Source organism: Phyllopteryx taeniolatus, chromosome 6 (genome assembly GCF_024500385.1).
Source record: "Phyllopteryx taeniolatus isolate TA_2022b chromosome 6, UOR_Ptae_1.2, whole genome shotgun sequence".
NCBI classification, from domain to species: domain Eukaryota; kingdom Metazoa; phylum Chordata; class Actinopteri; order Syngnathiformes; family Syngnathidae; genus Phyllopteryx; species Phyllopteryx taeniolatus.
Window position 1 is genome coordinate 7171593 of NC_084507.1, and position 26201 is coordinate 7197793.

At 39.9% G+C, this 26201-nt stretch overlaps 1 protein-coding gene and 1 long non-coding RNA gene across 4 annotated transcripts in view; one reads left to right on the top strand and one right to left on the bottom strand.

Moving 5' to 3' along the window:
• The window catches only part of LOC133479702 (zinc finger protein 236-like), a 50268-nt gene extending 24325 nt beyond the window's left edge, over positions 1 to 25943 (bottom strand). Inside the window, exons 1-16 of one of the 3 annotated variants that reach the window (XM_061777011.1) lie at positions 25786 to 25943; positions 22426 to 22559; positions 20405 to 20569; positions 20160 to 20338; positions 19819 to 19949; positions 18962 to 19134; positions 14991 to 15113; positions 13291 to 13458; positions 12960 to 13140; positions 12542 to 12814; positions 5082 to 5285; positions 4802 to 4934; positions 4454 to 4714; positions 4029 to 4261; positions 1439 to 1540; positions 691 to 833 (exon numbers count right to left, since the gene is read on the bottom strand). In XM_061777011.1, the coding sequence (XP_061632995.1) occupies positions 691 to 833; positions 1439 to 1540; positions 4029 to 4261; positions 4454 to 4714; positions 4802 to 4934; positions 5082 to 5285; positions 12542 to 12814; positions 12960 to 13140; positions 13291 to 13458; positions 14991 to 15113; positions 18962 to 19134; positions 19819 to 19949; positions 20160 to 20338; positions 20405 to 20569; positions 22426 to 22559; positions 25786 to 25837 (2655 nt within the window). In that variant the 5' untranslated portion in view covers positions 25838 to 25943. Of the gene's footprint in view, positions 1 to 690; positions 834 to 1438; positions 1541 to 4028; positions 4262 to 4453; positions 4715 to 4801; positions 4935 to 5081; positions 5286 to 12541; positions 12815 to 12959; positions 13141 to 13290; positions 13459 to 14990; positions 15114 to 16581; positions 17993 to 18961; positions 19135 to 19818; positions 19950 to 20159; positions 20339 to 20404; positions 20570 to 22425; positions 22560 to 25785 lie in introns of those variants that run through there. The other 2 variants (XM_061777013.1, XM_061777012.1) reach the window with 2 other exon arrangements.
• On the top strand, positions 4155 to 16642 carry LOC133479703 (uncharacterized). Its single transcript, XR_009789043.1, has 4 exons — positions 4155 to 4293; positions 4481 to 6041; positions 15572 to 15653; positions 16103 to 16642. It is a non-coding gene; the product is annotated as an uncharacterized LOC133479703 (long non-coding RNA).
• Positions 25944 to 26201: the final 258 nt, after the last annotated feature.

The window sequence follows — 26201 nt, forward strand, 5'->3', positions numbered from 1 at the left end:
TTGTAAAAATATTATTATTTTTTAATTATTACATATAAAGAGGCGGCACGGTGGACAACTGGTTAGAGCGTCAGCCTCACAGTTCTGAGGACTGGGGTTCAATACCCGGCCCCGCCTGTGTGGAGTTGGCATGCGCTCCCCGTGCCTGCGTAGGTTTTCTCCAGGCACTTCTGTTTCCTCACACATCCCAAAAACATGCATTAATTGGAGACTCTAAATTGCCCGTAGGTGTGACTGTGAGTGTGAATGATTGTTTGTTTGTATGTGCCCTGCGATTGGCTGGCAACCAGTTCAGGGTGTACCCTGCCTCCTGCCCGATGATAGCTGGGATAGGCTCCAGCACGCCCGCGACCCTAGTGACCCTTTATGTGGCCCCTGAATTATGAATTTGACACCCCTTCCTTAAACAATTCCACAAGACTTAATAATAAAGCTCCCTATTCTATCCTATTATAAGTATTTTTTTTTTATCAAACTTTTAATTTATGTAGTGATTCATCATTGTCATCCCCAAAGGGAGCTATTAATCAAGCAAACTTTCACAGTAATCAGTGACTTCATTTTGTTTCAGGACTCTTCTGTATGAGCCACATGTCTTAGTTCATTTAAAATGCAATACATGAACCACTATAAGTCACAGAGTTTGATGGAGACCAGGGCTGAGGGAACATGTTTGAGGCCAGGACTCACCACTTCAGCATTGGGAACATGAAGCAAACTGGGAGAGTGAAAGCTGGATGACAGGGCCTGAGATTCCAGGGTACTGGAATCCTGTAGCTGCTGGACAGTGGAAAACTGGCTTTGATTGTAACTTGATTCTGTCATGGTAAAGCCTGGAGCAGCCCACATAGAATAAAATATTTTGAATGTTAAAAATAATTATGGCAGCAAAAGGTTCTTGACAGCATTTCAGACCTCATGTAATTTACAAGTTAAAAAGTAATGTATGCAAAAAAAAAAAGTAAAATCAAAATCGGCATGCTGACAGTGATGCAGTACTAGAGGTATTCAAATGTCATTAGATAGAGTACTTCAGATGTTTGTAACTGAAAAGTAATAGCCTCTCAAGATCTGATGGCTCCTTCAGTGAAGTGACAACTGCCGCTTCTACATGGAACTTGCCTAGTCAATAGTGTAAAGCAGCAACCGAATCTCCAAGAGCTCACGAAAAACTGACAGAACTGAGAGAAAGACAGATGGAAATAATTATGCTCTTTGTTAACTGAATCAAGACTGTCATGGTGAAGTGGTGCAACAGAAAGCGCTAGACGAGCATTTAAAAAGATCTAACAAACAATGCACGACAAATTTATTTCATACTAGACAGCACTGTAATGGTAGCTACAATTAGGCATTAATAGCGATTGCTGATGTTTGGTCTAATAAAACAAAACCAGTATATTTTAATTCTTACAGACAAAAATCTGTCTGAACGCACCTTGTGTTAAAGCTTGCTGGTCAAATGTGGCCTGAGGGAGTGTTGACGTCTCAAACTGGGTGATATTCTGAGGCAAAGCATGTGGGGTAGTCACATAGGAGTCTGTAAACACAGAAAAGAGACACATAGGGGCTAAAAATGTAGTCTTCAATAGTACTAGTGGCCAAAGGCATGAAAAAGGTAAAAAAAAAAAAATTTAACTTTCAGGTGAGGTCTGGGGGGGATCCCCTGAGCCCCCACAGAGATTTTTTTTAAAAACATTATTTTAACATACATTAAGCAATCTGGAAGACTCTAAATAGTACAATAAGGCCAATAAATAAATAAATCTTCATGCAGAAAAACCTATTTACACCGCTCAAGTACATGTTGATGTACAAATTTAAGGTTAAAATTAAATTTGCCTCATTTCTTTGCTTTTTTTTTCTGGCCTCCAACTTGAGCCAGGACCATCTCCACCTGCACCTGATGCCTGCTTTAACATGAATTGCATCCTCCTTTTTAAGCACTCTCATTCTGGAAAAAAAATGACTAAAATCATTGTCCGTTTCACTTCATTTTTCACTATTACTAACTTCAAAGGCTATTCCCAAATGCATCCTCCCGGAAAATATGAAGTACAATATTTTTCTGTTTTTATTGGCCATTTCTGAATTTGAAGTTAGTTCATTCTGTGTTGTGACATAATCCTTAACAGGGCTCCGTTGCTTAATACATTTAACATTAAAATCAATGCATCCATTTTCTGTACCGCTTATCCTCACTCGGGTCGCAGGCGTGCTGGAGCCTATTCCAGCTATCTTCGGGCGAGAGGCGGGGTACACCCTGAACTGGTCGCCAGCCAATCGCAGGGCATGACATTAACATCAGTAAACTAATTAGATAATTGTAGCCGCGTTTCCTAATTCATACAAAATGTACTAGCGGATCAACTCTTGTCGCCGATGTTACGTGCGCTTCGTGGTTCCACTTGGGACCACAACCAGGGCCACGACACGCAGAACCTCAACGCGAAAATACAAAAGACTAGCGCAACAAATACCACACTGGCTGATCTGATGAACAAAAATGTTGCTTAAAAGTAAGAGTATCAATAGAGGATGACCGCTCCAAAGGTGGGTAGAATAGCCAAACATTGTCCTCAAGTAAGAGTACTGTTACTTGACAATGATGTGACTCAAGTAAAGGTAACTAACTGGTAGTCCTTCAAAAAATTACTTGAGCAAGAGTAAAAAGTAAACAGTGAAATTATTACTCAAGTACTGAGTAAACAGTGAGTAACTTCTGATGTTTTTACCACAGCATGAACATCAATAAATATATATTTTTTTAAATTACAAAATAAAATCTGAATGTACAAATTCTGATGTTGCTGTGTGTGTGTATGCACAGTCAAAACTAAAAAAAAAAAAAAACATCTGCAATTTATTGAACAGTGTTTTCTCACGTTATAAATGAGCTGAAATATCCACATTTGGGCAGACACTGCCAGACAAATACCACAATACATGAAAGCTGTTGTTTTTGTTTCTCTAAATGTAAACAAGGTATGGTAGGTATGGTAACGACGACCTTCCCAACATGGTCTCCACATACGCACGACGATCAGCGGGGTGGGCTTATCTAGTGTGTAAACCTATGTCCAGGAAGCCCAATGGAAGGTGTGAGGTCATGTGACTTTCTTGTGTCGTTTGATTGGTGAACTAGACTTAAACGTCACTAGCGCTTGGATTGACAGCCCCCAATGCGGAAGTGGAAGTCGGAGTCTCCCGCACGAAGTAGTTGATAAGCAATAATTGATTAATAAAAGTAGCGAGCGACATTTAGATCATTGTAATGGAGTACCGTGACTTATTAACAGCAGAAGCAGCGAAATTTTCTTTCTGGTCTCGTCAACTTCCGTGACTTTGAGCGTACAGGCGGAACCTCAGGAACCTATTAGTCCACCACGGAGTAATATTCACAATTACATCTGTGTGTGGATGGTGGATGTGTGTAACGTTAGTGACAGTGTCGGCGAACCCCCCCCGCAGGAAAAACTAATCGGATCTGTACGATTTACGTAAATGACATATTTTGAGTTCAAAAGGGCGAATTTCGCCGAAAGGCGACTGATTTGCATGTATGCTAGTAACATTCTTTTGTTATTTTTTTCCTCCTTTCGTGGTGACTTCAAGCAGGGAGCCATTCGTATCCATAAAGGATGGCCACTTGATTAGGGACACCAAGAAGGACCGCAGGTCGGCTTGTTGTCTCCATGGTTTTGTACACAAAATCCCTGTATCCCTTATTTCAAGTCGGGTTTTGTGCCTTGTTTAGTGGAAGAGGTAAACAAACATATTACTGAAATACAGACAATAAATCGATCACTCCGATATTTTGGGGGTAGCCAGGAACCGCATCAAAGCCCTGTTTTGTTTCTATTTACCACGTAGCCTGAGTGCAAAACCGAAAAACTGCGGTTAATAAGGACCTATTTGAACTGTGCAGAACGTACCGAACGGTACGGTACTATACACATCTGGCAGTAATTCAATGATGATAGAAACTACAGATACTCTTGGGGATTATGTGTGACCATTCTTGTTACCTTCTTCTTGCACCAGTGGTTGGTCTCTCAACTGTGCTTCTAATGTCACCGGCTGGCCTCCATTTACACCTTCTGCTTGGCCAAGTTCCAGCATGTTTTCTTGCTCACTTGAACGTCCGGGTGGGTGCTGAAGGGAGTTTCCCTCAATCTCCACCTGCATATCATGGGGCACTGCTCCAGCTTCTAGGGGGTCTTCAGCTGAATGAGGCTGCATTTGCTGAGCCAGTTCATATCTGGTTTGGCGGAGATTATGATGAAAAAAAAGGTATATTTAGAACAACTTACAAATAATTTTTATTAGACTATAACAATTGCTAAGAAAAAAGTATGGTGCATCATATTACAATGTCTTAAAATAAACAATCAAATCATCTTGATGCTAGCATTATTCTACACAAAGAATAGACAGGAAAAAAAACTCAAACCTGTGTGTCTTCATGTGTTTCCGGCAGTTTGGAGATGACTTGAAGGTCTTCTGGCAGTAGGGGCACATGTAAGGTCGTAGGTCGCTATGGGTCGTCATGTGACGGCGTAGGCTACCACTGGTGGTGAACGTTGTATCACACATGACACACTTGTATGCCTTCAGTCCTGAGTGGGTCCGTATGTGCGCCTTGAGAACCCCTGAGGAGGCAAAACCCCGACCACACTGCACACACTTGTATGGCCTTTCTCCTGTATGAGATCTTGGTTAAGCAAATTGTAAAAAAAAACAATGACACGGTTACTTTAAATGAGCAAAGCAATGACCAGTATTAGAAGACTAGTCTCACCTAACATGCTGTTTCAAATGACTTGATTTCTTATAGGCCTTATTGCAGAACTGGCACTTGTATGGACGATCGCTGCCCACCACCTCCAGGTACTGTTGGAATGCCAGGCGAGGGTTCTGAGATGGGATGAGGCCTGTTGAGCAACCAACACATGGTTTTCAATGTGCGATGAGATACCAATTCATACAAGGACATGCTACGCAAATGAATAAACAGGATGAGCAATGCATTCTACTCATGTAAAGAGTCTATGTTCAAAATTGTCGACACATGCTCTTACCAAAGTCCGTAATGAGAATTGGCTCCTGCAGTGGGATGTCAGGTAGTGGTAAATTACTCTTAGATGCTTTGGCTTTGTTTGTTTTTCGTGGAAACCTATGCCTCTTCTGCTGTAAGCTTTTGAAGTGAGAGGCAATGTGTGTTTTCCTGTGTCCTGATGTACGAAAGATCTTATCGCAGTGAGGGCAGGAGAAAGGACGAACACCTAAAAAGAAAAAGTACATTTTGAAACCATTGACAATTGAAAATGGTGCTGACTGCGAAATATCTACTGTATTTAAAAAGGAACTTATGAAAAGTTTTCAGTGCTTGAAAGGGCTTTCATGCGCACTTGCTCTCATTGTCCTCTTGAAATGCTCTCGACGCTTTATCATTTTGAACAAGTGTTAAATATATTGTAGAAGTTATCATTTATTTGCTTAGCTTGCATTAGTATTATGGACCATTTTGAGAAAGGAACATGTCTCGCCTTCAAGAAGATGACTCAGCAGGAATCATCAGAGAGAAGGACGTGGCCGGGACGTGGCAGGTGTTGGTCCCATGTTTTCACCTTGAAACCCTACCCTTAGTGTGTTGTGTCTTGTAGCTTAGTACGTTATGTCTTGTAAACTTAGAAACCTCCCTATTTCAAATAAATACAGGAGCGACGGGAGAGATTGTTTAGCGCGTATTGAGAGGCTGTAATCTGAACAATCTCCCATACGCCCTCCTCATGAGAAAAAGAAACCAGCGTCTTCATTCCTTTTGTGTCTATTTTTTATAATGTTGGGTAAGATAAATCCAACATTAAATTGGTCCTTCGAGCCGGATGTCAACACACCCGAGGATTCCACTTGTGGAGCCGACTTCCATTTAAGAGACCGTGGCCACGGCAAGTAAGACCCTTTACGGGACTGGTCTTCGTTCTCCTCAACTGGGATCTGAAGGTTGACGACAATCCACAGGATTGAAGACGATTTTGGTGAGTTAAATTTTACATTTTTTTAGGAAAAAGGACGGCGGAGTCCGACAAATTCCGCGAGGACGGCGGAGTCCTGTACGTACTTAAATTCTGTGTTTAATAAACCCTGTGAATACTAGTCAATGGCGGGTAAAATAAAGAAACTAGGAAAGTTTCGTGGCGTCGTAGTTAAATTCCGTATAGGACGGCGGAGTCCTCTAACAAGCTGTTCACAGACATAGTTAAATTCCCTATAGGACGGCGGAGTCCTCTGACGAGCCAGTGTGAATGAAAACTGTTTGAATGAGAGTGTAAATAGAAAATGGGAAACCACTAGGTTTTTCATTCCATACCAAAACAGTGGGAAAGTAAACGGTGGACTTTTGTGGATGCAAAGGCAAGAATTCTCCACTCGAAAGAGTTGAAGTGAGAATTACCACAGAAAGTAAATTTGAATCACCGTCCTACTGAAAAGAAACAGTGTTCTAGACTACCCTAGGTAGTATTACACTGAACCAAATTCTTTCAAATGGTGAAAGGAAGTAGTAAAATAAAAAACAGGGATACACTGCAGTGTAAAGGTTGGAAGTTCATTAAATTAAATTAAAAAAGAAAAAAAAAACAGGATCCTGATAAAATTTAATATTTAGAGACAGGGATAACTGAACACGGCTTTAATGGTTGGTTAAATACACAAAAAATAGCCGCGTTGCAGGAATCAAATTCTATAAAATAAAAGCGAATTCGGACAAACTACCGCATGACTAAGCCAGCCTGATTCCCAACTCAACAAATCCTCTTGCGTAATCATTACAGAGAATGAGGAAGTGGATTTCAATTTACAGGACATTCTGAGTTTGGACACTGAAAAACCTGAAATAACCTTGTCAGTAAATGGGAAAGAAATTAAATTTCTTTGCGATACAGGAGCATGTAGGACTGCATGTCGGGAAAAGATTCCAGGTTCCAAACTATCGGGACATAAGGCAATAGTTAGATCTGCAAATGGGCAAATTACTTTTGCCATGGAACTTGAGCCTGTGTGGATTAGAGACCCACAGGGGAGAACTTGTAGAATGCTCATTTTCGAAGTCCCGGAGTGCCCTGTGAATTTGTTGGGAAGAGATGGCTTATTCCAACTAGGACTTGTACTCATTCCATCATTAAATGGAAATATTGTCGTGAAACGAAAACATGAATTAAAAAGAGAGGACCTCAATGTGACACTGGAAAGCAGAGAAATTAAATTCTATTACACAATCGATATCCCAGAGAAACCACCGTTAAACATTGGAAAAGCCCTGTTGCAGCCTTGCAGCTTATCACAGAAGTAGAAGATAATAAAAAAGCTGATGAGCTGCATATAACTCATACATGGTAGGTTAATTATACAGTGCGTCAACTGGTCTAATTAGGAAGGCGATGTTTTGGACAATACAGGGTGATGAAGGGAAACACATGCATCCTGTTTGATTAGACCAAATGATCCTCACTGAAATTGATGAAGAAATATTTTAAAAAAAGTTCCCAAAAAATTATGGTCCACAGGATCATTTGATGTAGGCCTTATTAAAGGGGCTTTACCAGTACAAATTAGACCCAATACAGAATATAGACCAGGGATTCGTCAATATCCATTAAAACCAGATGCACATGAAGGAATCAAACCGGTAATTGAAGCACTAATTAAGGCAGGAGTTATAGTGGAGTGTCCAGAATCACCATGTAACACACCCATTTTTCCCTGTAAAAAAGGCCCCACCTTCAGTGGGTTGGAGACTTACAGGCAGTAAATACTGCAGTAATACAGAGAGCAGCATGCGTACCAGATCCACACACATTGTTAAATTCATTAAGACCAGACGCTACTGTGTTTACAGTAGTGGACATAAGTAATGCATTCTTTTCTGTACCAATAGAAAATAACAGTCAATTTTGGTTTGCATTCACATTTGAGGAAAAAAAATATACATTTACTAGATTACCGCAAGGTTACTGTGAAAGTCCAACCATTTATTCACAAGTTATGACAACTTCTGGCATCTCCAGATGGAGAGACATGCAAAGATTCATTGGCCTTACTGCATCATCTAGCAGAAGAGGGACATAAATTTAACAAAAATAAATTGCAATGGTGTAAAAGACAAGTCAAATATCTAGGCCATAATTTAAGTATAGGAGGAAGGACTATATTAGAAGACAGGAAAGCTATAGTCTTAAAAAATCCTAAACCACAGAAACATATAAATCATTTTTAGGTCTGACAAATTATTGTAGAGCATGGATTCCAAACTATGCAGAAATTGTTGCACCATTGTCAAAATTAATGTATGAAGACAACCTTAAAATGACATCACCTCTTTAATGGTATACAGAGGCAGAAAAGGCCTTCTGTGACATTAAATAACATTTGGTGTCCAGTGCTGCGCTAGGCCTTCCATATTTAATGATAAAACATTCATTCAAATGGTAGATTGTAAAAGCTATTACATGACCTCCGTACTTACACAACAATACGGTGATAAGCTAAGACCAATAGCTTATTTTTTTACTGAATTGGACAGCGTGACGTGTGCATTACCACATTGTGTCAGCCTTGACGGCAGTAGAGAGCAGTTCCACAATTGTGTTATTTCATCCATTAACTCTTAAGGTCCCACATACAGTGTCTGCTCTCCTATTGCAAACGAATATGCCGTTTTTATCACCTGCAAGACATTTATCTTGCATGGCCATCTTGCTGTCACAACCACATTTGACTGTTGAGCGATGCACAACCTTAAATCCAGCCACACTAATACCCTTACTTGATGAAGGCACGCAGCATGATTGTCAGGAATTGGCTGAACAAGCTGCTGAATTAGTAGCATTAACCGAGGCATGCAAACTAATGATAAATAAAGATGGTACAATCTATACTGATAGCCAATATGAGTATTCCACAACAAGAACGCAATTATTGGGAAAAACAAAGTGCAAAACTACAAAATGAAATTTACATTAGCACAGAGAAAAAATATATATATATTCAAATGGGCTGCTATATTGAGCCATGCTGTGTCACATGTCTCAACCGGAGGGATGGTGGCACAGATAGATTGACACTTTACAGCCCTAAAAAATAGCAGAAAGAATCACATGGGTTCATTTAACACACTGTAAAAGAGTCATTTCAGCTGAGTACTCAAATAGGGAAGGTGAGCAAAAGTCTGATAACGGAGCGGGAGCAGATGTGTAGATTCTGAAAACGCTTGCTGGTCAGTGAAGAAAAAAGACACCAACCCTTTTAGTGAGAACTCAGCAGAAAGGCACACCCACGTTGGTTATGAGATTCGATAAGTTGTTACGTAGCAACTTTGGCTACTATGGTGTTGGTTTTGTTTATGTGGTACATGGGACGTCCCACCCTAAATGATAAAACCAATTTTTTAGATAGAAAATCACCTACCAACTGGACCAATATGACGAACCCAATAATAACAAATTTTTGAATCATTAACTCGTATCAAAAGGAGTACAGCTGATGGCCAGAACTGTGGGCATGGCCTCCAAACGCGGCAAAATGGTTTAATATTTTGTGCCCCCAAAATCAAACTGCTTTAATCATAATTCCATATGCGGCTCTCACCAATGATGCTCAAGAGAATGGGCAGAATTGGGGATTTGGATATGACTGGTATGCAACTATAGGCTTTGGATGGGAACACCTCATTGGTGAAACAGGTTATGATTGGTCCAGTTGGTCACAAAAAATAGCAAAAGAACATAGAAAGAAGTTTAACATAAGCAAAACGGCCCATAGTTTAATATTGAAATACAAATCAAGTCACCCAGTGTGTTTGATGGTGAGCTTGTGGGCCTATTCTGGCGGAAAAGATCCCCACTTCCAAGTAGCATTGTGTTATAGGAACCGTGTTAAACCAGAAATGCCATTGAAAACTTCAAAGAAAGTTGGACAAATTTTAATAGTTAACAACATAACTACTGATGATTGGTTCCTTGTTGTTACAGGAGTTTCAGGACAAAATAACAATTGGTTACTATTGATGGAACAAGCAGCAAATGTAGCGATAAAAGATTGTGTTGTTTGCATGGGTCCCAGGCCTTTGTTGCGCATAGTTCCGGCACAATTATCACAAGATTGTATTATTCCATTAATGAACGCTACTGTACCAACTGAGAGGTGTAAATCATGGGATCCTATATATCCCGTAACAAAAGCAGATAAACAGAAACCAATGTTTTCTACTTTAGTAGCACCAAATAATTTCACTTGTATAAACATGATTAGTAAAGGAAAAAAATTAGGACCACTGAACGACACACAGTGTAAAGTAACCTTAAAGGTCGGACCAAATTTTGTGCCAGTATCACGGAGCGACATCTGGTGGTGGTGCGGAGATGATAGACTGTTTGATAGATTACCTAAAGATATATCTGGATTGTGCGCTATTATCACTTTGATATTGCATGTGTCAGTATACCCTATGCCTGTTCAAGATTTAATGGAAAGGGCACCAATGTTTTTGTCCAATCTAGAACATAGACAAAAAAGAGATTTATCCTGGCAGAGGCAAAATTATCCAACATAAAACATACATCGACGCCATAGGTGTTCCTCGTGGGGTTCCTAATCAATACAAATTAGCTGACCAAGTTGAAGGAGGATTTGAATAGTTCATATGCTGTTGGTGTACGATTAATAAAAATGTTGATGGGATAAACTATATCCACTTCAATGTACAGAGATTAGGAAATTGGACTCAGAGTGGGTTGGAAGCTGTGCACGAGCAGCTCAAGGACGTTCCAAAACCGCATAGCTGTCGACATGCTCCTCGCAAGAGAGGGAGGTGTTTGCGGTATGTTTGGAGAACAAACAATACTGCTTCAGATGGCAGCTTGACCAGAGCCATCGATGGTCTACGGACCCTCAATCAACACTCCTTGTGGGACAGCTGGATGGACGTTTTTGGTAAATACAAAACCCTAATTTCACCAATATTGATATCAAGTACGTTATGTCTTGTAAACTTAGAAACCTCCCTATTTCAAATAAATACAGGAGCGACGGGAGAGATTGTTTAGAGCGTATTGAGAGGCTGTAATCTGAACAATCTCCCATATGCCCTCCTCATGAGAAAAAGAAACCAGCGTCTTCATTCCTTTTGTGTCTATTTTTTATAATGTTGGGTAAGATAAATGCAACAACAAGAATGAGGAATTTCAAACTGAATGCACCTTATTATACCAAAATTTGAGCCAGTTCACTAGCTTTCTCTTGAGAAGACATAAATCAATTAAGCAATATTGAAAAACTAAAGCAATTTTTTTTCTGTTCAGGAATGCAACTGAATACCTATAAATTGACATCGTACTCAAGAAATAATAATGCACTCGATTACGTTTCAGTTTTATATTTTTAAACATATTTACAAAATACAAAATGCGTGGATAGCAATAATATATATATATATATATAATGCTTTAGCATTAAAACCATAATTTTGAATAAAAAGCTTCCACATACTGGTTTATTAACCATTCACATTCCTTCGTGAGGAAAGAATGGGGAGGTAGAAGTGCTGATCAAACATTTTCTGTCTGAAAAAAAAAAAAATCATCTACAGGGGGTAGGGTGCCGCTATGAGGAAAGTAATTGCTGCTGCGAGGGAACGTTTAGCTGCACGCGTAGGGGCACTTAGGGTAAAAAAGAGGAACTATAGGTAAAATGTGTGTGTGTGGGGGGGGGGGGAGGCAGGTGTCCCCCAGGTCTCCCCAGGTCCCCCCGCCTATGGCTTCACACAACCTGCAACAGGAAGGAATAAAGTACGAATGTGAAGGAAGCGAAGGTGTATTTTGATAGGAGAAGATTATGTTGTCTGGTTATTTACAATTGTATTATTATTATTTTATTTTGTGCATATGTTATATGTTTTGTGTGCAGTTTTGTCTCCATCCCATTGTATAAATGTTGTATATTATTTATTTGTATTTATCAAATTGTACGGAGGTAGCGTATTTATTTATTTGTACTTGCTTTTAGTTTGCCTTTTTTACTCGGTTGTCTGCAGCCAGGTCTTCATTGTAAAATAGTCTGTTATCAGTTGCCTTACCTGGATAAATAGACCTTGAATAAAAAAATAAAAATTACAGAAACGTAATGATCTTCATTGCAATTTATAGTCCAGGGCTATAAATGGGTTGTTTTATGTGTAATTCAGCGAAATGGTACAGTAAAGGCAGGGTCACTTAGCTGAGAGCATAATATTTACAGCCTGTACATGAAGTCATGGCACAGGCTCAGCTATCATAAACAATTTAAATTTATTGTATCAAAAATTATTCTAGTAATAGTGGTCAAATAAAAATTATTCCAAAAAGTTACATTTTGCGCAAATGTCATAAGCAAAAGTGGAAGTCCAACATTTAACAAACATAGGCTTATCATAAAGTATGTCGGCCACATCTTAGTGTTTCCTCTAATGTAAAAGATAATCATTCGATAAAGTAGAGATACTCACCCGTATGCAGTCGCATGTGTACCTTCATGCTCCCAGAAGTAGAGAAGCACTTAAGGCAGCACTGACACTCAAATGCCTTGATGCCTGTGTGAGTTTTCATATGGGCTGTTAGGGTACTCTTGACAGCAAAGGCCCGAAAGCACTGTTTGCACTTGAAAGGTTTCTCATGGGTATGGATGCGGATGTGACGGACAAGGTCGCTGGGCTTCTTAAATTCCTTGGAGCAGTAAGGGCATCCATGCCAGCGGATGCCATTTTCCTCCCTGATGGAGCCTAGGAATAGAAGTGGACAATGGAGCCGGCATTTCCGTCAGCTATTTGATTCGGACTTAGAACAAAGAGGTATTCTTTCAGTTGAAGGAGGTATTATTTTCAGTTGAATAGCTTTATCCATAATCAATCAGTTATGCTTCCATACCTGGCATTTGTATAGGTTTCTTGAAAATGCTTCTTTTTCTTTCTCTGACAGGTTTGTCTAGAAGCGGTGTTTTTTTCATTTCTGCACTAGTGCCATCAGATGTCTGGTTCTGAGGCTCTCTGGCATTGGCATCAACATTCTGAGTTGGGGCTACACTCAGCCCGCTGTTCTCGAGAGCTTGCTATAAAAACAGAAACTTAATAAGCTGAAAAATCAACATTGGAACATAGTTTTAACTTTATAGCTCTAATGAGTGTGGCTTAGTTTGGAGTGTGCATTTTTGTAATTAGACACCAGTATGACGCATTGGGGGAGAATGTTCTTGACACACCTGTAGGATGTCTTGGTTAATGGCGCTTTCCATGGCAACAGCTGGCTCTGGGGGTTGGGGCTGGGCTGTCTCCCCATTGACTTGCTCAGAGAGTTCTAGTAGCTGCTGGATGACATCTGTGACTGCCTCTCCACCGTCTGACCCTGCAGGACCTGCTGCGTCTGTCTCCTAAACAGGGGGATGAATATATAGGGGATGAGAGACATGACAAAGGACAAGTAATCAGGGCAAGGCACATTTTTAAAGATCTCATGCACAATGATATGGAACGCAACAAGTCAACATAACTGTCAATGGAATTAACATCGTGGTTGTAGTGTACACTAGTGGTACAGAACTGCACTGCAACAAATTGAGAGGTCTTTATATTTTGGTTCCCTATTTAGCTACATGAGACGGAAAAATGCCTCACAATAAAATTCAGTCCAAGGCTACACCAATGCAAGCCACATGCACAATAATAAACATTTAAATCAATACCTCTTTGACAGCAGCAATCAATACTTAGCATCATTACATTTTCAAAAGCATAATTTCATTTTATTTTGACACTGTTGTCACTGTTGCAGAAATGGAAGACATTATGGTCGCAGAACGCTTTTGACAAATAAGATCAATCAGTAAAAGGAAAATATCCCACTGCTGAACTGGAGAAATCAGCAAATTATTATTTCATTTGTACCATGTACCAATACTATCAGAAAGTAGAGGCACTCAAAACAACTTGATAAAAGCCACTTAAGATAAAAACTAATTGTTGTTTTGCACAGACAATATAACACGATTTGGAGTAATAGGCTTTTCAGTGGACAGCAACATTACTGATATATATTATTTAATGTAGCAACTATTAGCATTCAACAAAAGCATGTGGCTAGACATTGCCACGTTCGATTTCATGAATAAAACTAAAGACACTGATGAAATGATGTTACTCCTCATTATATTGAAGAGGTATCACCTCCGTTGGCGTTCTAAAGTATGCAGCAGAATATGGATGAGGCCATGGATACAGAGAAGGGCTGGACAACTGTCATAAAAGAATGTACAATCTGGCCACATATCAATCAATTTGTCCTCTAAAATGTAGTCGCTGACAGCTTCGCTGTGGGCTGCCATCTGTGAACGGAGGATGTATTTTGATAAGCCACCAGCATTTATGCCCTTGGCACAAGGCTCAATTAACGCGTATGAATTGAGTTTTTCACTTATTCATCACAAGGGTTCGTGAGGCTAAGAACTCACTGAAAATGAGGCACACACAGCGAACTATATGCTGAGCAAAGGTCATGTATTGAATGACTTTGCTCAGTTGAAATCTTCAGTGTGTGGCAGGCATAACACATTAGGGAATGTATATACAGTATATGTATACATATACATATATCTGCACGTATACATAATGCTTTGCAGTAATATCCTGTTTATGTCTGGTACAAGATGGCTGGATAAAGATATTTTATTGATTTTGTACAACGCTTTTGCTGGCCTCAATACGTAATGTATTATTTGAGTAAGGTCAAAATGAGAAATCAAAGAGGTGCAGCAACAAGAAATGGTCAGGGGAAAATTGTACAGTAATACACAAGTTAAGAAACTTGCACAGAAACTATTTACACCACAGCAAGTACTTTAACCCATGCCACGATACTTAACCAGTAGGCTTAAAATGTTTTTTTCTACATGCTATGCTTTATTACCGAAGTGCTGGAAGGCACATCAATGACAGAGATGTGCATCTTGCCGATGTGTGCATTCAAACTGCCCAACTTCTTAAATACGCAGCTGCAGTCCATACAGGGGAACAATGGCACACCTTTTGCCTATAAAAGAATCACACCAGAACATACATGACATAACGGCATTCTAGTTGAACATGTACCCCCTAGGTCAGGGGTCGGCAACTTTAAATACTCAAAGAGAGAGAGATTTCAACCCGTTTGACATCAAAAACTAAATTCGTTTCCCCCCCCCCTTTTTTTTCTTTCTACATGCAACAAAAATATTTGCAGACGCTGGGTTGATGCTTACTTTCAAATACAATACTACATGTTTAAATAAGTCCTCCTCATATTCATGAACTACAAATCCAAACTTAAATTATCCACCTGCAAAAAATAAAAAATAAAATGTACGCGTCAACATTTTATCACTTGTACTGGAACGTGAACCTTAGCGCACAGCGTCTGCACATCAGGGCTGTAAAATGTATTGAAATGTATGCATAGACACCGCCTTGAGCCTTGTTGTGAGCGTCTTCTTCTTCTTTTTTCCCTTTCAGCATGTCCTGTTAGGGATCCCCACAGCGTGTCATCCTATCTCCTGCACAGCCACTTCTCCTAGATGCTTCCATTCCTCCACAGGTAGGTCATCAGGACCAACTGTCTTTCCATTTTTCATCCTCTTTTTCTAACGTCCCCCTTACGACTCATTGTTACTTCCTAGTCCAGTCCTCTTCTACTCTTCCTTCTCTCTCATTTCCCTCAGTCATCAACTCCTCAAAGTATTAGTTCCATCTATCCAGCACGCTGCTGGCACCAGTCAACACATTTCCATCTCTATCCTTAATCACCCTAATCTGCTGCACATCCTTCCCATCTCTAGCCCTCTGTCTGGCCAACCTGTATAGATGTTTTTCTCCTTCTTTTGTGTCCATCCTGGCATAAATATATGTCTCTTGTTTGGCCTTTGCCACCTCTACCTTCGCCCTATGTCACATCTCCATGTATTCCTTTCTCCTCTCCTCAGTCCTCTCAGTGTCCCACTTTTTCTTAGCTAACCTCTTTCTTTTTATGTTTTCCTGTATTTTGAGGTTCCACCACCAAGTCTCCTCCTCCATTTTCCTACCAGAAGATACACCAAGTACTCACCTGCCTGCCTCTCTGATCACCTTGGCTGCAGTGCTCCAGTTGTCTGGTAGACCTCCTCTTGTCTACCGAGAGCCTGTCTCACCTCTTCCCAAAAAGCTGCTTAACACTCGTCTTGTCTCAGCTTCCACCACATGGTTCTCTGCTCTGCCTCTGTCTTCTTAATCTTCCTCCCCACCACCAGAGTCATTTTACACACCACCATCCTATGCTGTCTAGCCACACTCTCCCCTACCACTACCGTACAGTCTGTAACCTCCTTCAGATTACATAATCTGCACAAGATGTAATCCACCTGTGTGCTTCTAACTCCGTTCTTGCAGGTCACCCTATGTTCCTGCCTCTTCTGGAAGAAAGTTTTCACTACAGCAATTTACATCGTTTTTGCAAAGTCTACCACCATCTGTCCCTCGAGGTTCCTTACCTGGATACCGGATTTACCCATCACTTCTTCATCACCCCTGTTTCCTTCACCAACATGTCCATTCAAATCTGCACCAATCACAACCCTCTCTCTGTCTGGGATGCTCAGAACTACTTCGTCCAACTCCTTCCAGAATTTCTCTTTCACCTCTATGTCACATCATACCTGTGGGGCATAGCCACTGATTACATTATACAAAACACCATCAATTTCAAGTTTCAGCCTCATCGCTCGATCTGATACTCTTTTTACCTCCGAGAGGTTCTTAGCTGGCTCTTACTTTAAAATCACCCCTACTACATTTCTCGTCCCATTTACACCATAGTAAAATAATGTGAACCCTACCCCTAAACTTCTAGCCTTACTGCCTTTCCACCTGGCCTCCTGGACACACGGTATACCAACCTTTCTCCTCATCATCATCTCAACGAACTTCCGAGCTTTTCTTGTCAATAGTCCCAACATTCAAAGTCCCCACATTCAGTTACAGGCTCTGTGATTTCCTCTTCTCTTTCTGCTGAAGAACCCGCTTTCCACCTCTCCTTCGTCTTCAACCCACAGTAGCTGAATCTCCACCGGAGCCCTGGAGGTTAACGGCGGCGGTGGCGGACGTTGTTGCACCACAATCGATCTGGTCTGGAATTCTTTGGATGAACACTTATATTTGTTTGGCAAAGTTTTAAGTTGTTTGTGCTGTACAGTTCTGTGTGATAAATAATGGTAGAAATTGTGAAGGTCACACATCTGTGACTGTCAATAAAAACTGACCATGATATTACCTTTGTAGTGGCAGAATATTTGATGCACCTCTTATAATAGATATGATTAGATTGTGCAAGTAGTCACATATTGTGGCTGGTTGGTTTATATAGCAACGTGACAAGAGTTGAAAAAAAAATAGTCTGTCAAAATGCTAAGTCTTGTGGGCCCTTGGCAATGCAGAAAGAATTTTGAAAATTTAATTATGGATTCTGGAAAAATGTAGTTTTTTTTGTGTCAGAAAAAATGGCCTTGTTGGGAAACGTTTTTGTGTGATATTATCAATAGAAAATCCGGTCAAAATATGCCTTCGAGTTAGAGTAAAAATTTATTATTCTCAACAAATCTCTTCAACCATCTTATTTCGTCTTCTAGTCAGGGAACCCCTTCTCTGATTGGCTGACAAGTTTCAGTTAAAAATATCCATTGATCGCTCATACAGGCTGAAATTCCAAGCAGATGTGTCAAAATTACCGTAACATTTCTAACGGCGTCATTTACCCTAAACACACGACTTAACTAGTGCAAATGGAACATTATTGATAAGAAGAGCAATGTGTGCAGTAGAATAGGTCATTTACTTCAGCAATCAATTGTTTTCCCATGAATTGATTTGTTATGGAGGATTTTAGAGGCATTTGAAGTGCTCATTTCATGTTTTTTTTTTTTTTCTTTTAGAAAATTACAAATGGTGGCCACTTGTCAAGTTGCTAGTTTATAAAAACACGATATATGCAGTCTGAAAAAAAAATTCACCCTTTATATTCCTAAGATTTTTACCACTAAATTATCAAATAAACAATGTACTGTATTTACTTTCAATGTCAAGGAGTTTGGGTGGTGAGGATGGAGAATGCTTACACATGTCAGAACATGCGCATGTGGTAACTGAGTGAAGGATAAGTCAACATTGTACAGGAAACATGGCTGTTCAACTAATGGCCATTGTTCTGTTCTGTGTTCTGACACAGAAAGGAGATTTTAAGCTGCAAATGAACCAACAACAGTCTACTTTATCACAGGTACAAAGACACCATAATGATTTTTAAGGTTTTTTTTTTTTTTTTTTTTTTACCAAGTAGAAAATTAGAGATTGTTGGTGTGAGGTAGACTTTACTCCATCTACTTGTGATATCTTGTGTCATGTTTGTCAACATCAAACCTTTTCCTTTCCTTCCATATGTGACACAAAATCCATTCTTATTCTGACCTTTGATTTTAGCCATCTCAAATGTGGTTGGATATTGCTTAAAACTATAAATGATCACATTGTATCCCACTGGGCAATTATTTATGATTGTATATGTATATATGTATATGTATATATGTATATGTATATATGTATATGTATATATGTATATGTATATATGTATATGTATATATGTATATGTATATATGTATATGTATATATGTATATGTATATATGTATATGTATGTATATGTGCTTTCAAGTTGACTAATCAGGTTCTGAACCCATATGAGCAAAGGATAATGGATGGATGGATGGATGGATGGAATGCACCAATTGAAATGGGGTGAAGACTGAGAAAGCAAATGTTAAACGTTCACCAATAACTTTAACATACAAAAATGTGTCAAAGTACTTATCCTGCTCTTTTACCTCTGAATGAACCCTTTGAACATGAGAGTGCAGGTTCCCCTTTTGGGAGAAGGAAGCCGGGCAAAAGATGCAGAGATGAGGTTTCTCCCCAGTATGTCTCACCATGTGAGTTTGCAGCACCACCTTCTGGTTAAAAGCCTTGCTGCAATGTGTGCACTTAAAGGGCCTTTCACCTGGGTAAAAATTAGGTCAGATCCATTAGGATGTACCAGGAAGAAAAAGATTATGCATTTTTCATAAGTAATAAACACTGACACAACTAAGATCCTTACAGCCCAAAACTTAATTCCTAAAACTGTAAACCTTATATTTGGTACATCATCAAGAGTTTGTGTGAACGTATGGCTCCACAGCAAATCCACTGAGTGTGTGTGTGTGTGCTTGTTCCCTTTTCTTATCAATACAAGCTCATAAAATAATAGAAAGTATCCTGCTGCAAACATTCCCACATTTAATTATGTTAATTCTCCAAGGGTTGTTTTGGAGTCAAAAGGTATACAGTATCATTAGTCTCCAGTCATCAGTACCTGTAAAGAACCTGTGCTGCACGCAATCATCTTGCATAAGCAGATGTGGACCAATGGTGATAAGATCAACACAAACAGTTTTGGGTTCAAAATTAAAGACCCGTATGTGCCAAGGACCATTCTTGCTGGTAGCTGCTAAATCCCACTGTTATAAACCAGTTTTAGGAAGTGTCAACATCTTATATGTATTTCACTGAGATGCATGCGATTTCTGAAAGGTGCATGAAAATATTTCATGTTCCAAGGGCAGAATAGCATCACTTTTTTGTGCTATTTAGTGTGTACAGCACAAACAAAATCATGGCGTTGTTTTCTGAAAGTCACACTAACCTGTGTGTATGCGTATGTGTCTGACAAGCTGGCTGGGCTTTTTGAACGCCTTTCCACAGTGATGGCAGCTGTTGGTGAACCCACTGCGATCAATATTTTTCTTGTAGTTTCTGGAGCTAGATGATAACGGCCTGTAGGGAAGGATAATGAAAAATGTGCTCAAAGTTTGAGAGCCTAAGTAAAGTTTTTTTTCAAGAACTTAACCACTGTAAAATAATGTTTTACTTTCATAAACAATATTTGAGTTGACAGTTTGATCACTGCTATTATTTTGGAAGAAGGCTCATCTCATTTGACTTTTCACAGTATTTATTTATTTTTTTTCATTGAAGATTCCTAACCTCATTTTGATGTGACACTTCATGTGGTCCTTGAGGTGTGCAGATGTCTTGAGCTCCTTCCCGCACGTCTTGCAAGTGTAGACCTTGATGCCGGACAACTCCTTGCGGTGGTCCTCCAAATGAAGAGACAGCTGACTCTGAAGAACAAACTCATCCCCACATTCTGCACAGATCAGATTCTGCAAAAGAGAGAAAACTTTTTAATTGAGATTAAATTCACCAATTTGATGTGTCACCAGGCTCACCTCTTCCCTTTCGTGTAGCATAGTATGGGATTTGAGACTGGCGATGCGGGAGAACTTTTTATTGCATACAGGACAGGTGAAGTCAGACGTTGTGTGTGTGGACTTGTGGAGTTTGAGATTGAACTCCACATTAAACGTCTGTGGACACTGGTCACATCGATGAGGCTGTGGGGAAAAAAAGGAGCCAAAACGTTAAGCAATGTATTTCAGCCATTAGGGCCCTGCAGCGCACCCCTTTGGATTTCTCTGTCCCTCGCTGTTGCATCTTTAAGTGCTTTCAGGTGAGGTACCATATACTATATATAAACACAGTAACACCAGAATTATTTTGTGAGTTTGCATTCATACTTAAACAACATGTAGTCATACAAAGACACATAATGCCAGATGTGAAAGTCACTTCAAATTCATGACTAGATCAATTCAGATGCATGGAATGCAATGAAATCTCAGTACCACCTTTATCAAGTATCAGTTAAAAAAGGCAAGTACAGTTGGATAGTGCAAAGCAACAAGAAAGACTGAATAAAAATATAAAACCAACACTTTTTTGTTTTTGCTTCTATTTTTTTGCTCTATGACTTTTTCAACATTCTATCGTACACAAAAAGCCCATTTCTCTCAAATCTAGTTCACAAACAGGCTATGTCTAAATCTTTGTTAGTAAACACTTTTGTCAGTTTATCCTTGTACATTCAAAAAGCAATAAAATGCACCTGTGTTTGTTGTGCACAACATATGTCTGCCCATACAATAACCCCAGCGCCATCATGGCCACTCAATCCACTACGTTGACTTCAGCAAACCATTCATCCACACGACGCCATACAGGAAGTCTGTCATCAATCCTGTACGCCATACAGGAAGTCTGTCATCAATCCTGTACCGTGAAAATCCGGATTCATCCGTGAAGTGAACACCTCTCCAAAGTGCCAGACGCCATTGAAATGCGGGCATTAGCCCAGTGAAGTCACTTACAACGACCCTGATGGGGATGAAGGGGATGCAGATGAGCTTCACTGAGACAGTTGACATATATACATATACACACACACACACACACACATATATATATATATATATATATATATATATATATACACACACACATATATATATATATATATATATATATATGTATGTGTGTGTGTGTCTGTTTGTGTGTGTGTATATATATATATATATATATATATATATATACACTTCACGGTTTTTCACCTTTCGCGGTAGGTTCTGGTCCCCGTTAACTGCGAAAAACGAGGGATCACTGTATATATACACACACATATATATACATATCTATATATACACACACATATATTTACACACACACATATATATATGTGTGTGTGGATGGATGGATTACCTGATAACTAGGAACCCTTTATTGCTCAGTGACTGTTTTTGTCAATGTCTTTATGTCTCAAAAGTGTTCTCTGTCAATTGACTGTCTGTTGTCGTACTAGAGCAGCTCCAACTACCAGAGACAAATTCCTTGTGTGTTTTTTGGACATACTTGGCAAATAAAGATGATTCTGATTCTGACCAGTCTCCAGGAGATGTCACAGAGACATCTTCGCAACCAGCAGAGACTCGAGTCGCAATCAGGTCGCCAACTAGTCTCCAGTCCAGTGAGATAGGGGTCTCAGTGAAGGCCCAGGTCCAAAATGCATCACACGCCACTGAGCAGCAGTAATATTAACAGTTGAACCAGTCACAATAAATGTATGATCATCACCAAATACAATTACTTAAATACCTAGTATAGCAGACCACTTGTGTTATGTTGCTGGATGACCTCGTACATTGCCACAAAGCATGTAATATGAGCATTTTAATCCAGAATGATATTACCGGGTACATAGCTACAATCAACTAAAAAGTGCAACTTTTATTGTCCACCATTTTACTGATCTGAACTAAAACTACAATACATAGAATCTTGGTAAATTTGCTGCTTTCCTCTACTAACAGATATTTCGCAATCCTCTCAGTGGTGTATGTCAGGTCTTTCTTCCTACCTTGTCATTAATCTCATGCTCACGAAGATGCTTCTGCAGCTGGCTCTCCGTGGTAAATATCTGTGAACATATTGTGCACTTCTTCTCTTTGAATTCGCCATCACTGAAACCAGCCACCTTATTTTCATTGGCATCTGCATCGAAAATGAAGAACAAAACAGACCACTGTTATCTCAGTTCAGTGAGCTTTTACATGAAAGAAAAGCACAGGGTGTTTTTTTTTTTTAAATAGTACTGTGGTGTATTCAAAACTCTATTTTAGGCACCAAACTAGGTTCATAGGTATAACACCATCAAGTTGCCCATCACTCTGACATTAATCTTGTCTGCATCAGAACTTGTGCGATGCAATGCATGCAAAATAATTTTAGACTCACTCGATAGATGAGAATATTAAGCGTGTATGTTTTATGTCATTACAAGTTCTTTTCACTTCTATATGAGTGAGTGTCTGTGTCCCTGTGGACAAGTGGTTGGGGGGATTTTAATTCATGTAAAGCACTTTGGGTTGCATTGCATTTATGAAAAGTGCTATATAAAATAATATTGATTGATTGATTGATTGATTGATTGATTGAAAATTAAATGAAGCAGGTTCTCCTGGCAACAATTTATTAACAATTAACAAAAGCTTTGCTAATGGCATGAGAGTGAATGTTGAGAGCATATTGTACATCGACAATATCTACTGTGGTATTCATTTGCAGATCCTTTTCTAAGGGTACAGAGAACAATGTGAAGCTCATTCAAACACTTCATCAGTTCTGAAATACTCTGCTGGGGTGTTTTCATTGGAAGATGTACAATTTCTGACTGCAGAAAGCAACAGGGGCAGGAGGCGGGGTTCACCCTGAACTGGTTGCCAGCCAATCGCCGGGCACACATAAACAAACAATCATTCGTACTCACATTCACACCTAGAGGCAATTTAGAGACTTCAATTAACCTACCATGCATGTTTTTGGGATGTGGGAGGAAACCCACGCAGGCACGGGGAGAACATGCAAACTCCACACAGGCGGGGCCGGGGATTGAACCCAGGTCCACAGAACTGTGAGGCAGATGCTCTAACCAGTCAGTCACCGTTCCACCAATTTGGCCATTGTGTAAAATTTAAATAAAAACAGAATAGAATTATTTGCAAATCCTTTTTATCCTATATTCAATTGAATACACTACAGAGACAAGATATTTAAGATAATTCGTTTTTATTTTATTTATTTGGTGTTGGGGGGATATTCTCTTTGTTTGAATTTGATGCCTGCAACATGTTCCAAAAAAGCTGGCACACGGGCAACAAAAGACTGGGTGAGTTGGGTGAATGCTTAAAAAACACCTATTTGGAACATTCCACAGGTGAACAGATAAATTGGGACGAGGCCAGTGTCATGACTGGGTATAAAAGGAGAATCCCCGGAAGGCTCAATTCAACATTGAATGCCGAAAATCAACATTGAATGCCCTGGACGGTCGATCCCTCAGGTGGCACTGCATGAAAAAACAGCATCATTATGTAGAGGATATTGCCAGATGGGCTCAGGAACACTTTAGAAAACTATTGTCAGTTGCACAGTTCACTACATTTACAAATCCAAGTTAAAACTCTACCATGCAAACTCAAAGCCACACATCAATAACACCCAGAAAGACTGCAGGCTTCTTTGGGCGTGAGCTTGTCAAAGTGGAATAGTGTGCTGTGGTCTGACGAGTCCACAATTCAAATTGTTTTGGAAAATCATGGACATTGTGTCCTCTGGGTCAAAGAGGAAAAGGACCATCTGCATTGTTATCAGCGAAGCATCTCTGATAGTATATGGTTGTGTTAGTGCCCATATAAGCAGTACGGAAACTGGACGGACGGACGGACTGATGGATGGATGGATGATGTGACACAGTGGTAAACAAGGCCCTGTCCAAGCTTTCTTGGAACGTGTTGCAGGCAACAAATTATAAATGAGTGAATATTTCCCAGGCAGCACAGTGGAACAACTGCTCAGCACATCTGCCTCACAGTTCTGAGGACCTGGGTTCAAATCTGGCCTCGCTTGTGTGGAGTTTACATGTTCTTCTGCGTGGGTTTTCTCCAGGTAAACCAGTTTCCTCCCACATCCCAATACATGCATGGTAGATTGATTGAAGACCCTATTATTGCCCGTAGGTATGAAGGTGAGTGAGAATTGTTGTTTATATGTGCCTTGCAATTGGCTGGCAACCAGTTCAGGGTGTACCTCACCTCTCGCCCAAAGATAGCTGGGACATGCCTGCGACCCTAGTAGGGCTAAGCGGTACGGAAGTTTATCAGTTTGAAGATGAAATATCTTATCTTTGTAATGTATTCAATTGAATATAGGTAGAGAAGGATTTGGAAATCACTGTGCTGTTTTTATTTACAAGTCCTAACTTCATCGGACTTGGTGATTTTGTTGTTCGTTTTATAAGTGTCATTAATGAGGGGGAGAATGCATTCATTTTAAGTGTTGGAATGTTCACTCCAGAGAACGCCCACCCTCATTGTTTTATCATATTCATATGGCCATAAAATATGTGTAGATAATTATAGTACCACCTTCACTGTGAATGAACGTAATAGTCAATCATATCAAACGGTGCTGTTCAGAACGGTTTGCCAAGTGTTGCCTTTGTGACATAAACGTTTCCGTTGTGCAATTTTCTTAAATGTTTTCTCATAACCGTCTGCATTTCGACGCGACAACATGCGGCTCCGGTTCACAAACACTGAAATTACGTCATAAATGTTGACGACTGACACGTTTTGCCAACAGTTCATTTATTTCGCCAGTGCAGGACTACAACAATGATGTTGTTATGATGTGATAGCCCGAATACAGACAAGACAAGAGTATGTTTTCTATGCGTGGTTAGTGTAACTTCTCCCACACATAAACTAACCGTCAGCAGCTGGACGGGGTTCGTCGGACTGTTTGAAAACATCCAAACGACAGCCACAATTGGACGAGTTAGCGTTTAAGCTAGTAGTAGCAAAACGACGAGCGAGTTAGCAAAAACATGCTAATGGGAAATTGCGGACAAACACGACAATGGTACAAAATACGCAGGAAGAAATCGACCGTCGGTAACGCAGTTGCTCTCTTTCCGAGCATCGATTTAGACTGGAAGTCAGTCAGAAGAGCCACCGAAATACTATTAATATCATTCCGCCTCAATCACTCCTTCGCCGCACAAAGCAAAGCCCACCCGCAATACTATATCCGGGGACTATATGCACTACATTTAAGTGTTATTACATACGACCTAGAAGTGTTTATTCAAAAAAACACCGGCTTTTTTGGATAGACTACAATCTATATTTTTTATTCGCTGCATTTTGGGACTTATTACCTGTTTCGTCGTTGGGTTTAAGTCTCGGTTTGCGAGGCCGGCCCCGCGGCATAGTTCCAGTTCTCTGAGCGGGTGTGCTATGAACAATTTGTTTTTCAAAATGGCGTCTCTGTCATCTGTAGTGCGGAGTGGCAATGAAAACGCACAGCTGCATGACGAGGGAGACATCTACTGTTTGACCTCTTGTAATGCTTCCACAGGTGTGCTTCACTTCTAAACGCAAACTATACAAATACAACAAGCGTGTAAATGAAAGAGACGAACATTTAAATGAATGTATCTGAATGATATTTTACACATCGCTTTAATCACATTGCAGGGTGAAACAACCAATTACCAAACTTTGGTGTGCAGTACAGTGAACAAAGGGATCTGGAAAAAAATCACGCAAAGACATTAAACACAAGGCGTGAAAG